The sequence below is a fragment of the Hypanus sabinus genome, chromosome 2 (assembly GCF_030144855.1).
Source record: "Hypanus sabinus isolate sHypSab1 chromosome 2, sHypSab1.hap1, whole genome shotgun sequence".
NCBI classification, from domain to species: domain Eukaryota; kingdom Metazoa; phylum Chordata; class Chondrichthyes; order Myliobatiformes; family Dasyatidae; genus Hypanus; species Hypanus sabinus.
In genome coordinates this window covers 8,615,074-8,630,267 of record NC_082707.1, presented here as the reverse complement: position 1 = coordinate 8,630,267, position 15,194 = coordinate 8,615,074, and the positions used below count along the sequence as shown (strand labels likewise).

Below are 15,194 nucleotides of genomic sequence, written 5' to 3'. Positions count from 1 at the left end.
GGGGCTTTATAAGACGTTGGTCAGGCCATACTTGGAGGATTGTGAGCAGTTTTGGACCCCCCTTATCTTAAAAAAAAGATGTGCTAACATTGGAGAGAGTCTAAAGACAATTCTCAAGAATGATTCTGGGAATGAAAGGGTTAATGCAGTAGGAGTGTTTGTTGGCTCTTGGCCTGTACTCTCTGGAGCTTAGATGAATGAGGGGGATCTCACTGAAAGCTGTTGAATATTGAATGTGGAGAGGATGTTTCCTATAGTGGGGGAGTCCAGGACCAGTGGTCACAGATAGAGTGGATGTGGAGAGGATGTTTCCTACAGTGGGGGAGTCTAGGACCAGAGGGAACAGATAGAGTGGATGTGGAGAGGATGTTTCCTATAGTGGGGGAGCCTAGGACCAGAGGACACAGATAGAGTGGATGTGGAGAGGATGTTTCCTATGGTGGGGGAGTCTAGGACCAGAGGACATAGCCTCAGAATAGAGAGACATCCCTTTAGAACAGAGATAAGGAGGAGTTTCTATAAGCAGAGGGTGTGAATCTGTGGAATGTTTTGCCACATATGGCTATGGAGGCCAGGCCTTTGAGTATATTTAAAGCAGAGGTTGATAGGTTTTGATTAGTTGGTGAGTCAAAGGTTTCAGGGTGAAAGCAGGGGAATAGGGTGGAGAGGGATAATGTCAGCCATTATAAGATGGCAGAGCAGATTCAATGGGCTGAATGGCCTAATTACCACTGGGCAAATCAAATCGACAATGGAGGTAGAGGCACACAATTTTAAAAGTAGTGTTCACAGACTCTGGGCTTTTTAAATGCCTCTGTCATGAGCCAATGATGGTAAGAATAGGATGATTTGACAGATGAATATGTGGCTGGAAAACTGGTGAAGGGGGAGGTGTTCAGATTTCTGGATAATTGAGGTCTCTTCAGGGGAAGGTATGACCTGTCCAAAAGAGATTGGTTACGCCTGGACCCGAGGGGGACCAATATCCTTGTGGGCAGGTTTTCCAGAACTGTTGGGGAGGGTTTGTACTAATTTGACAGGAAGATGGGAATCAGAGGGCACAGGATAGATACATCCCAAACAGGAAGCAGTATGCTAAAGGTAAGATAACACAATCATGGCTAACAAAAGAGGTGAAAGACTACATAAAAGCAAAAGAGAGGGCATATAATAGAGCAAAATCAGTGTGAAGGTAGAGGATTGGGAAACTTTTAAAAACCTACAGAAGGTAACTAAAAAAAATAAAGAGGGAAAAGATGGAATATGAAGGTAAGCTAGCCATTAATAAAGAGAATAGCAGAAGTGTTTTCAGATACAGAAAGAGGAAAAGACAGGTGAGAATGGATATCAGACTGCTAGTAACTGAGAGGTCATCATGGGGAATAAGGAAATGGCAGACAAACTCAATAAGTATTTTCCATCAGTCTTCTCTGTGGGAGACACGAGCAGTACACTGGAAGTCTGAGTGTCAGAGGACAGAAGTGAGCGCAGTTGCTATTACTAGGGGATGGTGCTTGGGAAGTTGGAAGGTCTGAAGGTAGCTCTATCACCTGGGCCAGGTGGACTCCATCCAGGATTTGGAAAGAGCTAGCAGAGGAGGTTGTGGAGGCACAGATAGTGATCTGATCCTTCAAGAATAAAATATTAGGGCATGATTGCCAATGTCACTCCTATCTTCAAGAAGAGAGGCAGAAGAAATGAAATTACAGGCCTATTAGTTTGACTTCAATGGTTGGGAAGGTGTTGGATCTGATTGTTAAGGATCTGGTTTTCAGGGTACTTGAAGGCACATGATAAAAGAGCCCAAAGTCAGGAAGGTTTCCTTAAGGGAATATCTTTCCTGACAAATCTGTTGAAATAACATGTAGGAGAATCGGTGTATTTTGTATCCTTGGATTTTCAGAAGGTCTTTTAACTTCACATGAAGCTGCTTAACAAGGTAAGAGCCTATGGCATTACAGGAAAGATACTGGCATTGGCTGATTGGCAGGAAGCAAAGAGTGGGAATAAAGGGAACCTTTTCTGGTTGTCTGCTAGTGACTAGTAGGGTCTGTGCTGGGACTGCTTCTTTTTAAATTATAGGTCAATAGGTGACAGAATTGATGACTTTGGAGCCAAGTTTGTGGATGATAAGAAGGTAGGTGGATGGGCAGGTAGTGTTGAGGAAGCAGGGAGGCTACAGAAGGACCTAGACAGATTAGGAGAATGGGCAAAGAAGTGGCAGGTGGAATACAGTGTTGGGAAGTGGATGGTCATGCACTTTGGTAGAAAGAATAAAAGTATAGACTATCTAAATGGGTAGAAAATTAAAAAACCCAAGGTGCAGAGTGACTGGGGAGTCTTCATGCAGAATTCCGTAATGTTTAACTTGCAGTCTGTGTCAGTGATAAGGCAGGCAAATACGCTGTTAGCATTCATTCTGAATGGACTAGAATATAAAAGCAAGGATGTAAAGCTGAGGGTTTATAATACACTGTAGAGGTCTCTCTTGGAGTATTGAGAGCAGTTTTGGCCCCTAATCTACGAAAAGATGTGCTGACATTGGAGAGGGTTCGAAGGGGGTTTATGAGAATTATTCTTGCAATGAAATCTTATGAGGAATGTTTGATGGCTCGGGCCTGTACTCACTGGAATCTAGAAAGATGAAGGTGTTTCTCATTGAAACTTATCGAATGTTGAAAGGCCTAGATAGAGTGGATATGGAGAGAATGTTTTTATAGTGGGGGAGACCAGGACCACAGGGTACAGCCTCAGAATAGAGAGAAGACCATTTAGGATGGAAATGAGGAGGAATATCTTTAACCAGAAGGTGTGGAATCTGTGGAATTCATTGCCACATACAGCTGTGGAGGCCAAATCATTGGGTGTATTTAAAGCAGAGTTTGAAAGGTTCTCGATTGGTCAAGGTATGAAATATTATGGAATTCGTCCAGCGGATTGTTTGCTGATACATGTACTGAACTGATTCATTGATTCACTCAACCCCACACCTTATAGGCTCACTTTCAAGGTCTCTATAACTCACGTTCTCAGTATTGTTTATTGATTTACTTAAACCATCACTCCTACTGGGGCCTATGCACCAACAGCAGTTCACCAGTGTCCACTGCCCTGAGCCAGTGATCAAGCTGTCCCCAGATGTAGTCCATCTTCGAGATGAAGATCCTTCCTCTCCCAGGGACGAGGTCTTTGGGGCTTCTGTTGGTGTTTCTACAGCTCTGGGTTTTTATGGGATGGAGTTGCTGGCCCCATGCCCAACCCTCCTTTTGTAGTCAGGCTTGGGACTATCCGTAACAGAGTTGGATTATTTATTTATAGTTTATTTATTATTATTATTTTAATTAATTTGTATTTACAAATTTGTTTGTCTTCATTTGCATACTGGTTGTTTGTCTGTCTTTGCTTGTGTGTAGTTTTACACTGGTTCCACTGTGAATGCCCACAGGAAAATGAATCTTGGGTTGTGTATGGTGACGTACACGTACTTTGATCATAACTTTGAATTCACACAGGTGCTAACACTAAAACATACTTGGTCATGGGGAGAAAATGAAAATACCCACCGCTGCCTGTAAGGAGTTTGCACGTTCTCCCTGTGACCGCGTGGGTTTCCTCTGGGTGCCCCCGTTTCCCCCCACAGTCCGACGATGTCTGGGTTAGGGTTAGTGAGCTGTGGACATGCTGTACTGGTGCCAGAGGTGTGGCAACACTGACCCTATTGCATCCTTGGACTGTGTTGGTCACTGATGGAAATGACCCATTTCACTGTTTGTTTCAATGTACACGTGACAAAGGAAGCTGATCTGTTTTATTCTTTTTATTAGAACTTAGAACAGTACAACTCAGTAACAGGCCCTTTGGCCCACAAAGCTGTGCAAACCCAATTAAATTAATAATCAAGTGGCCAACCTCTGCCTACACAGAATCCCTAATCCTCCACTTTCCTCACATTCACACGTATATCTAAATGTTTCTTAAAATACGTAATGTATCTGCCCCCACCACCACCCCAGGCAGAACATTACAGACACCCACCACTCTCTATGTAAAAAAACTTGCCCCTTACATCTCCTCTGAAACTACCCCCTCTCATCTTAAATGAATGCTTTGTGGTACTAGACATCTCAATCCTGGGTAAAAGATATCATCTGTCTACTTTATAAGACCATAAGATATAGGAATAGAATTAGGCCATTCAGTCCATCGAATCTGCTCTGCCATTCAACCATGGCTGATTTATTACACCTCTCAACTCCATTCTCCTGCCTTCTTCCCGTAACCTTCAAAGCCCCGATTAATCAAGAATCTACCACCCTCCAAGGTGTCGGGGTGGAGACATGTCTCTATCGAAGGAGGTGTAAGGCACTGCTTCCCTCTGCTAGCCTGAAATACGAAAGTTTAGACCCCTAGATCAGGGTGACATGGAGCCATGGGGACAGGTGGTGGATGGTCGTATGAGCAGCTCTTGACCATGTCTGCATGCTTTTATGTACAGAGTCGCTGCCACATGATTGGCCGATTAGATATTTGTATTAACAAGAAGGTGTACATTATAAAGAGACCACTGGGTCTAATTATATTTGGCCCGGATTTCTCTTTGGCTGTTGGGAATTCACACTAACATCTTTACTTCCTCAGGAGGCTCAAGAAATTCACAATTTCCTCTTTGACCCTCACCAATTCCAGATAGGCACATGATGAAAAAAAAATGAAGGACCATGTAGGAGGGAAGGGTTAGATTGATCTTGGAGTAGATTAAAAGATCAGCACAGCATTCTGGGTTGAAGGACCTGGACTGTGCTGTAATGTTTTAAGTTCTATGTTCAATTAACCTACTGACCCTCATGTTTTTGGAATGTGGGGAGAAGCCCATGCGGTCACAGGGAGGATATGCAAATGCCATATTGGCTTTTGTTTCAAGGGGATAATCCTGAGGCTCTATAAAACACTAGTCAGGCCACACTTAGAGTATTGTCAACACTTTTGGGCCCCATAGCTCAGAAAGGATGTGTTGTCATCGGAGAGAGTCCAGAGGAGGTTCACGAGGATGATTCCGGAATGAAGAGGTTAACATACGAAGAGCATCCGGCAGATTTGGACTTGTACTCACTGGAATTTAAAAGAATGTGGTTGACCTTTTAGAACAGAGTCAAGGAGGATTTTTTTTTAGCCAGAGAGCAGTGAATCTGTGGAACTCTCTGTCACAGACTGCGGTGATTCTGTGTGTATATTTAAAGTGGAAGTTCATTGTTTCCTGATCGGTCAGGGCATCAAAGAATATGGTGAGAAGGCAGGTGTATGGGGTTGAGTGGGATCCGAGACCAGCCATGATGGAATGGCAGAGCAGACTTGATGGGCTGCATGGCCTAATTCTGCTGCTATGTCTTATGGACACACAGTCTCCAGAGACTGAGGTTTGTAGATTCAGTCAACTTCATTATAGGCACAACCTTCCCACCATCGAAGACATCTTCAAAATGCGATGCCTCAAAAAAGTAGCATCCATCATTTAGGACCCCTGTCACCCAGGCATGCCCACTTCTCACTGCTACCGTCAGACACACACTCAGTATATCAGGAGCAGCTTCTTCCCCTCGGCCATCGGATTTCTGAATGGACAATGCACCATGAACACTACTTCACTGTTCCTTTAGAGGGCTGTTGATTGATTTTGTAATTTTTAGCAATTTTCTGTCTTCATTCTGTATTGATGCCGCAAATCTGCAGATCTCACATCACATCAGTCTTTGATAATAGTTCTGATTCCGAAACGAATTCAGTCAGTGCTGGAGGATGGGATCGAAGCCGGGTCTGTGAGGTGGTGGCTGTATGTGCTGCCTGCCTCCACACCCAGTGTTAAATAACTCTCACCGATCCTCCCTGTTCAGATTTAATCATCTCAGTCTCAACTTCAGGTCTGTCATCCTCTGTCACGCTCGCTGGCACTGACACTCAGACAGAGTTATCAAGCACACCGACACAGGAGCATGATGTGCAGCCTATCTGGTCTCTGTCAAACTATTATTCTGCCTAGTCCCATTGACCTGCACTCAGACCATAGCCCTCCGTATCCCTCCCATTCAGGTAACTTCTCATTAAATGCTGAAATGAAATCCACATTCACCCCTCATGTTCATCTTAAGCATTTCACCTTTTGCCCTTAACCCATCACCTCTAGTTCTAGTCCCACCCAACCTCAGTGTAAAAAAAACCTGCTTGAATTTACCCTACCTGTACCCTTCTAATTTTGTAAACCTCCATCAGATCTCCCCTCATTCTTCTAAGCAGGGAATAAAGTCCCAACCTATTCAATCTTTCCCTATTCAATGTTCTAAAGTCCCAGCAAGATCCTTCTAAATTTTCTCTGCACTCTTTCAATCTTATTCACACCTTTCTCCATCTATACCTATACTGAATACAGTCCCGTTCCCTGGTATTCCAACCACACCCCTCCCTGGAGGGACATGACTTCACCTCCCTGCACCCTTAAGGTACCTCCCTCAACCTCTCCTCCACTGCCAACTCTGCGCTGGACTTTCTTTCGGCCGTTTGGCCCCGGGAAGTTGTAAATGGCAGCTGCCAGGGGGCTGTCCCAGAGTTACTGGTAGGGAGTAGGGGAGTTGTTGCTACAGGGACCAGGGTGGGGTGGAATGGGAAAAGGGAAGGGGCAGTAAAAACAGAGACCAGGGTGCAGAGGGGGAGAGCAATATGAGGCAGGGAGGGTGATAGAGAGAGAGAGATAAAGAGAGAGGTGGGTGGAGAGAGAGGGGGCAAGAGAGAGTTGGAGATGGAGAGGGAGAAAGAAGAGTAGGAGAGAGGGGAGGGAGGGAGAGGCAGAAAAGGGAGAGAGAGGTTGGAGAGTAAAGAGGGGGGGAGAACAAAGGAGAGAGGGGGAAGAGGAAAAGAGAGGGAGAGAGAACAGGAGAGTGGGGTGAGAGAGGGAGGATGTGGGGAGAAAGGTGGGCAAGAGCTTGGGGGGTAGAAAGAGAGGATAGAGAAAGGAAAGAAGGAAGGGAGAAGGGGGTAGAGTGTGGCAAGAGAGAGAAAGTGACAGAGACCTGGGAAATGAGGAGGAGAGTGGGAGAAGGGAGGGAGACAGGGAAAAGAGGGAAGAGAGAGAGAGGTAGGAGTGAGGAGAGAGGGAAAGTGGGAGAAAGGCAGAGGGAGAGTGGGAGTGAAGGAGAGGGGGAGAGAGTGGGAGGGAGTGGGGAAGAGGGAGGAAGGGGAGAGAGAGGAGGGAAAGCAATGGGGTGATATAGTAACACCAGCCACCCCGGCCCCTCCGTGACGGAGCCCCGAGTTACGGAGGTATTTCTGGTCCAGTTGATATCTACATGCCAGTAATCCAGAGACCAGGGCAGTGTGAGGCTGTGTTACCATCTCCAGCGTTGACCCTGTGGGTGAGCAAGAAGAAGGTGTGATTGCATGCCCCAAACTGATGTTCGACTTTACCATTTGGGATTTTAGGTGATGGGAGAGTCCTGGGGTGGGATGAGGGTTGCTAAGAAACTCTCAGGGGTGCATGATCTGAGATAGATGATCGGGGTTGCGGGTGGATCCGACAGGAAGGAAGGACATGAAGAGCGATGTGGGCACATCAGTTCTATGTGCCCATGGGATTGCAGGTAGAGGGCCTTTCATTCACTCCTCATCCCAGCAAGCCTCATCCTTCCAGACTGATGCCAATGGAGGCTCATAAAAACTCACACAAGAACAGACCCTTTGGCCAACTTGTGTTGGCGTTAGACCTGACTGTTTAATTGTTATTTTCTTTGCAATTTAACAGTTACCCGCTTATAATTTAATGGCATATGCATATACCAGTTTAATATGCCTTTAGTGGTGATACAAACTTTCTCTCTCTCTCTCCTTCTTTCTTTCTTTCTCACTCTCTCTCTCCCTCCCTCTCTCTCTGTCTGTCTCTCTCCCTCTCTCCCTTTCCCTTTCTCTCTCTCTCCCTCTCTCTCTCTCTCCCTCTCATTCTCTCTCCCTTTCTGTCTGTCTGTCTTTCTCCCTCTCTTTCCCTTTCTCTCCCTTTCTCTCTCTCTTTCTTTCTCTCTGTCTCTCTCTCTCTCCCTCCCTCTCTCTCTTTGCTCAGTAGACATCCATCACTGTCTGTCCAATTTTCCTTTGTTCTATCATCTCTTAATAACACGATCATGAAGCAGCAACTTTTCAGCCTCTTTTCTGGCCTAAGATAATCTTGGATAAAAATCAGAATTAACACTGGCCATTGAATGGTCCTCTGAGCTCCTGGCTAGAGTGTGACCCATTTTACTTCACCTGGAAGTGCCCCAGGTGTAGAGTCCATGAGAGAAAAAGAACTGACCACGGTCTCATGAGGCCGAGAAAATTCCACACGTCCCTTTCGAGCCTCGGAAATTTTTACAGGTACACCACGTCACAGCTTGGTATGGCTCATAACCATGAGAAACTGTAGATATAGCTCAGAAAACGGCCCCCAATCCAGGGACTCTGTCTACACTTCCCACTCCCTCGGTAAAGCAGCTGGTATAATTAAAGTACCCGCTCATCCCAAACATTCTCCCTCTCTCCCCTCTCCCACTGGGCAGAAAGCACATACCACCAGGCTCAAGCACAACTTCTACTCTGATATCAGACTCTTGAACGGTTCCCTAGTGCTATAAGGGAGGCTCTTAGAGTATTAGAGTCATTACAGCACAGAAAGAGGCCTTTCAGCCCATCTACTCCTTGTCATACTGTTATTCTGCCTAGTCCCATTGATCTACACCTCCCATCCATGTCCCTATCTACACTTCTCTTACATGTTGCGACTGAACCCACGTCTGCTACTTCCACTGACAGTTCCACTGTCACCATCCCCTGAGTGAAGAAGCTCCCCCTCACGTGCCCTTTAACTATTTCACCTGTCACCCTTAACCCATGACCTCTAGTTCTGGTCTCACCCACTTCCATGGAACAGTAGGTTGCATTCCTCCTGTCTACACCCTCATAACTTGCATACCTCTTTCAAGCCTCTGGTTTATCCAGTTTGTTATAGCTGGGGGTGGTAATGGGGACAAGTTCTCACTGCCTATTAAATGCTCCTCATGCGTGCATTGCAAATAGCCTCTGACAACCAAGTCCGGCTTTGGCCATAACACGTCCCTTGGGTATTAAGCCCAGCAGAATCACTTCTACTGACGGGAAAAGGGGGAACAGCTTTAAAACCAGCCGCTTCAGGCAGATGAGGCTTGTCAGCCGTGGTTGGCAGCTCATCGAGGAGAAGGAAAACTCTGACCTCGAACCTCCGCTGCCTTGTGGCGACACCCACTCACGGCTTTGGGAGTGAACCCAAGAGAAGGATCCGGAGCTGGAGTCCCTGAAGGAGTCTTACGTTGAGTTCAATGCTGACTGGCAACTGTGTCAGTCTCTGCCGTTCCTTTGGGTTCATCAGATATGCGGGGGGGGGGGGTGGGGAGCATGCTAAATGGGCAACGGCTTGTTCTACATATCGTATTGCCCAGGCTTGCATATCTGGACAGCTGGATCCTGACCAACGAAGGCCTTAGATCAAATCATTCCCCTGTTCTCCCGGGAGTAAAGTCCTAATCTATTCAACCTTTCTCTATAACATAGGTCCTCAAGTCCTGGCAACCTCCTTATAAATGTTCTCTGTACTCTTTCAACCTTCTTTCTCCACCTCCTCCAATGCTGACCAAGTTCATGTAATAAACTAATTCCTATTCCAGTTCCAAATCTTTACATGTGTCCAATTAACCAGTTGTCTTGGCTAGCAAGTGATCTACCCTTCCCGAGCAAAATACCCGTAGTTCCTGAGGGTCCAGAGAGGGTGTAGGGGAAACCCTGACCCCACCGCCTCACCCCTCCTACCCCCAGATCTCCTGTTGTCTGCCCACGGGGGGGGGGGGGGGTAGATGGGTCGGATCATTAGCCAGCGCAGGGGAGGTGTACATACGCTGAGGGTGCCCGTCCTGCTGTACCGGAGGGCGAGCCTGAGGCAGATGGCCAGGGCAAGGCAGAAGGTGGCCAGCCCGAGAGCGGAGCCCAGGACGTGGAGGCCCAGGTGGTAGAACTCGTGAAGCGGAGGATCCAGGCAGACGGGGGACAAGCCGTAGGGGTAGGGGAAGCGGACGGCGTAGCCCAGGTAGCCCAGCCCGCTAGCCCCCGCGTAGGAGAAGTAGCAGAGCGGCCCGATCAGAACAGCCATCAGCTCCACGGTGAACTGTACGGCCGAGGTCACTAAAGTCATCAGGGCAAAGGTCAGCGTGGCTCCAGGCTGCCAAAGGAAAGAGACATCAGTCAGGAAAAGTGACCATGCCAGCCCTGTCCCCTCCTGACCTTTCCATGAAATCTTCCTGACTCCTCCATAAACCCACTCTGACCCTTGGATAACCACTACTTTCCCCTTCCTGACCTTTGCATAACCCCTCCACAATCCATAAGACCATAAACCAAACAACATAGAAGCAGAATTAGGCCATTCAGCCCATCGTGTCTGCTCTGCCACTCCATCATGGCATATTTATTGTCCCTCTCAACCCCATTCTCCCACCTTCTCCCCAAACCTTTCACACCCTGAATAATCAAGAACCTATCAGCTCCACTTTAAGTATACTCAATGTCTTGGCCACAACTGTATGTGGCAATGAATTCCACAGATTCACCAAATACTTCCTGATAAAAATGCATGTCCTTCTATTCTGGAGCCGTGCCCACTGGTCCTAAACTCCCCCACTATAGGATGCATCCACTCCACATCCACTCTGTCTCTGCCCACTGGTCCTAGACTCCCCCACTAGAGGAAACATCCTGTTCATGTCCACTCTATCTAGGCTCTTAAATAGTTGATAGGTTCAATGAGATGTCCCCCTTTGTTCTCCTAATCTGTTATGTGCCACTACCATTAACTGAGGGGATTCCATGGAGTACGAGTTGGGAACCTCTGGGGGGATTCTAAACTCTCCTGTGGACTCCCTGCTTCCACAACACTACTTGCCCTATGTTCATATTGTCTGCGGACTTGGTGACAAATCCCTACACTCCTGAGCCCCTTTCTCTCACTCTTCAAAGTTTTGACCAAGTCAATGTTTTCATGTTTTGCTCCGAAGTTTGTTCATCATTACCAGAGATCGTGAGCTCTCCTCCCTCTCAGCCAGCAGCACCAGCACTCCAACGATGAAAGCCTGTTAACGAGAAGGGCCGAGGTTTGAATTTACTCTTATTCCCAAAGACGCTCAACATGCCTTCCAACCCCTTGTCTCACCCTGTCCCAGACACAAAGTGCTGACATTCAAACTTGGAAGAGAGTCACACTGTGGGTGGGTGGTACTGAGGGAGGTTCACTGTGGGAGGGGCTGTACTGAGGGAGGATCACACTGTGGGAGGGTGGTACTGAGGGAGGTTCTGTGGGAGGGGCTGTACTGAGGGAGGATCACACTGTGGGAGGGTGGTACTGAGGGAGGTTCACTGTGGGAGGGGCTGTACTGAGGGAGGATCACACTGTGGGAGGGTGGTACTGAGGGAGGTTCACTGTGGGAGGGGCTGTACTGAGGGAGGATCACACTGTGGGAGGGTGGTACTGAGGGAGGTTCACTGTGGGAGGGGCTGTACTGAGGGAGGATCACACTGTGGGAGGGTGGTACTGAGGGAGGTTCACTGTGGGAGGGGCTGTACTGAGGGAGGATCACACTGTGGGAGGGTGGTACTGAGGGAGGTTCACTGTGGGAGGGGGTGGTACTAAGGGAGGGTCACACTGTGGGTGTGTGGTACTGAGGGAGGTTCACTGTGGGAGGGGATGTACTGAGGGAGGATCACACTGTGGGAGGGTGGTACTGAGGGAGGTTCACTGTGGGAGGGGCTGTACTGAGGGAGGATCACACTGTGGGTGTGTGGTACTGAGGGAGGTTCACTGTGGGAGGGGCTGTACTGAGGGAGGATCACACTGTGGGAGGGTGGTACTGAGGGAGGTTCACTGTGGGAGGGGGTGGTACTAAGGGAGGGTCACACTGTGGGTGTGTGGTACTGAGGGAGGTTCACTGTGGGAGGGGGTGGTACTAAGGGAGGGTCACACTGTGGAAGGGTGGTACTGAGGGAGGTTCACTGTGGGAGGGGGTGGTACTAAGGGAGGGTCACACTGTGGGTGTGTGGTACTGAGGGAGGTTCACTGTGGGAGGGGCTGTACTGAGGGAGGATCACACTGTGGGAGGGTGGTACTGAGGGATGGTCACACTGTGGGTGGGTGGTACTGAGGGAGGTTCACTGTGGGTGAGGTGGTACTAAGGGAGGGTCACACTGTGGGAGAGGTGGTACTGAGGGAGGGTCACACTGTGGGAGGGGCCATACTGAGGGAGGGTCACACTGTGGGAGGGGTGGTACTGAGGGAGGATCACACTGTGGGTGGGTCACACTGAGGGAGGGTCACACTGTGGGTGTTATAGTGGCCAATTAATGCACTGACCCCACACATCACTGGGGGAAACCATACACACACAGGGAGAATATGCAGACTCCACACAGACAGCGGCAGAGGTTGGGATCGAACCAGGATATCTCAGCTTGTGAGGCAGTGGCTCTCTCTGCCAAACCACGCTGTACCCTACATTTTGGGTAATTTGTACCTCACTTCTGTTTAACCCGTGATGTTTGACACCCTGGCAGTGTATCCCAGTGAAACTATGAGAACTCTCACAGGTCTCCAGTCATTCCAGGGCTTTGCCTGTACAAATGAATCCCATTGTTCACCAGGACTTATTATAGTTCACCTGTACTAATAACTCCTATAGTATACCTGAATGTAATAACATTTACCTGTACTTATCAACCCATAGTGCACCTGTACGTATTGACCCACAGTGCACCTGTACCTATTGACCCATAGTGCACCTGTACGTATTGACTCATAGTGCACCTGTATGTATCGACCCATAGTGTACTTGTACTCACTAGTGCTGCACTACAACTGTAATTATTATCCTCAAAATTCTCCTGTGCTTATCAGCACTGTGCTATGCCTGTACAATCTCTTTATTTCACTTGTAGTTGTCAACTCTCTACTGTGACTGTCCTTATCAGTACTCTGGTGCTCCTGTATTCACCATTTCTGAAATTGATGTTGTAGTCCACCTGTACTCGTTGACTCTACTCTGCACCTGTATTTATCAACACTGCACCCCACCTGTACTTATCGACTCTGCGCTGTGCTTGCAGTCATCAACACTGCTCAGCATCTTACTTACTGGCATGGGCTGAATGTGCTATATTTCTCTATGATTCTGTGTGCTGTGCCTGTATTTATCAACACTGCACTGTGCCTGTATTTATCAACACTGTGCTGTGTCTGTACACATCAACACTGTGCTGTGCCTGTACTTATCAACACTGTGCGGTGTCTGTACACATCAACACTGTGCTGTGCCTGTACACATCAACACAGCGCTGTGCCTGTACACATCAACACAGCGCTGTGCCTGTATTTATCAACACTGTGCTGTGCCTGTATATATCAACACTGTGCTGTGCCTGTACACATCAACACTGTGCTGTGTCTGTACTTATCAACACTGCACTATGCCTGTATTTATCAACATTGCACTGTGCCTATAGTTATTTACTCTGCACTGAGCCTGCTCTTACTGACACTGCTTTGTACCTGTATAAATCAACACTACGCTGTGTCTCTACGTCGATGCCTGGGTCCTGAACTGCCTGTAGGAGTTGTTCCCACAGCCGCTAGATAGAGAGTTGGGATGGTAGACTGAAACATCTCTCTCCTACCAGGGCTCCATTCCAGATGGGACAGGCAATCTGTACGTTCCATCCTGCAAACCATGGCTTGTAGTAAAAGACCGGGAAAAAGCTGATGATCCCCAGGAAGATGCAGGTCGTCCCGAGGGCAATGAGGGATCTCCCCACATGGACAAATCGGCTGTTCATTCCTCTCTCTGTCTCTTCAATAAGCTGCATTGTAACCTGTGTTTATAGCAGGAGTCCCATGGTAACCATCGCCAGGTAACCTAGCCAGGTCCTAGCAGCTCACAGTCACGTGACCACTGGCACCAGGTAATCCGATGTCAAAACTATTTGTGGTAACTGGGTTCTGACAGCTCACTGCTATGGCAACCATTGTCTGGTTACCAGGTCTTGATGGTTCACTACCCTTTAGCAACTATCACTGGGTGTAATGTGGTGAAGATTACCAGGCAACCAGGTCTTAGCAGCTCACTGCCCTAATGCAAGTATCTCTGGGTAACCAGGTCCTCTCAGCTTATTGCTCCTTAGCAACTATCACTGAGTGATCAAGTCCTTGCAGCTCACTGCAGCTTGATAACTATCATTGGGTAACTAGATCCTCTCAGCTTACTTTTTTGTTAGCATCTACCATTAGGTGACCAGGTCCTCTCAATTCACTGCACTTTGGCAACTATCGCTGAATAACCAGGTCCTCCCTGCTCACTGTACCTTGGCAACTATCATTGGGTAACCAGGTCCTCTCAGCTCACTGCACAGTAACAACAATCACTAGGTTAATAATCATGTTGTGAGAAGGGCAGAAGGATCAAGCAGTGGGAAAAGGAACCTAAAAATTTTGGAAGATATTGGAGGAGGAGAATGGGTATAACAAGGGATAGCAAGCAACACATACAAAATGCCAGAGGAACTCAGAAGGCCAGACAGCATTGATGGAACAGAGTATAATTGATGTTTCGCGCCAAGATTCTTCCTCAGGACTGGAAAAAAGAGGAGGAATCAGAGTACAGCAAGGAAAATGTGGATTTATTAAAAATATATAGGGAAAGAGTACAGGCAACCATGGAGTTAATTACTGCAACCCAACTCCTACTGACTCACTCCGCTGAGAGACAAGGACAGACAGGAAGCAGGAAGTCTCTGCTTGTCAGCTTGAAGAACTCTGGAAATGAAATCTGTCTCTGACACAAGGGTCCCTGACTCCAGCTGCAACACATCCATCAGCATAATCTTGGCACCGTTCTGGCGCAGAAGGAGGTCCAAAAGACCAGAGAGCCACTGAACTTTGGCAGAATTCTGGCTGGATCTTCAATAAATGGTGAACAACTCTCTATACCCGTGACTGTGTGGCCAGGCACAGCTCAAATGCTATCTATAAATTTGCTGATGATACAACCATCGTTGGCAAAATCTCAGATGGAGACAAGAGGGTGTACAGGAGTGAGATATACCAGCTAGTTGAG

General features: G+C 47.7%; 1 protein-coding gene across 1 annotated transcript; it reads right to left on the bottom strand.

The window, feature by feature from the left end:
- Positions 1–3,802: 3,802 nt before the first annotated feature.
- LOC132406299 (transmembrane protein 212-like) lies at positions 3,803–13,967 on the bottom strand. Its single transcript, XM_059991763.1, has 4 exons — positions 13,759–13,967; positions 11,109–11,168; positions 9,941–10,261; positions 3,803–7,394 (listed from the first exon to the last, which is right to left on the bottom strand). Exons 1-4 carry the CDS (start codon positions 13,945–13,947, stop codon positions 7,374–7,376), a joined length of 591 nt encoding a protein of 196 aa, XP_059847746.1. The 5' UTR covers positions 13,948–13,967; the 3' UTR covers positions 3,803–7,373.
- Between the last annotated feature and the right edge of the window lie 1,227 nt (positions 13,968–15,194).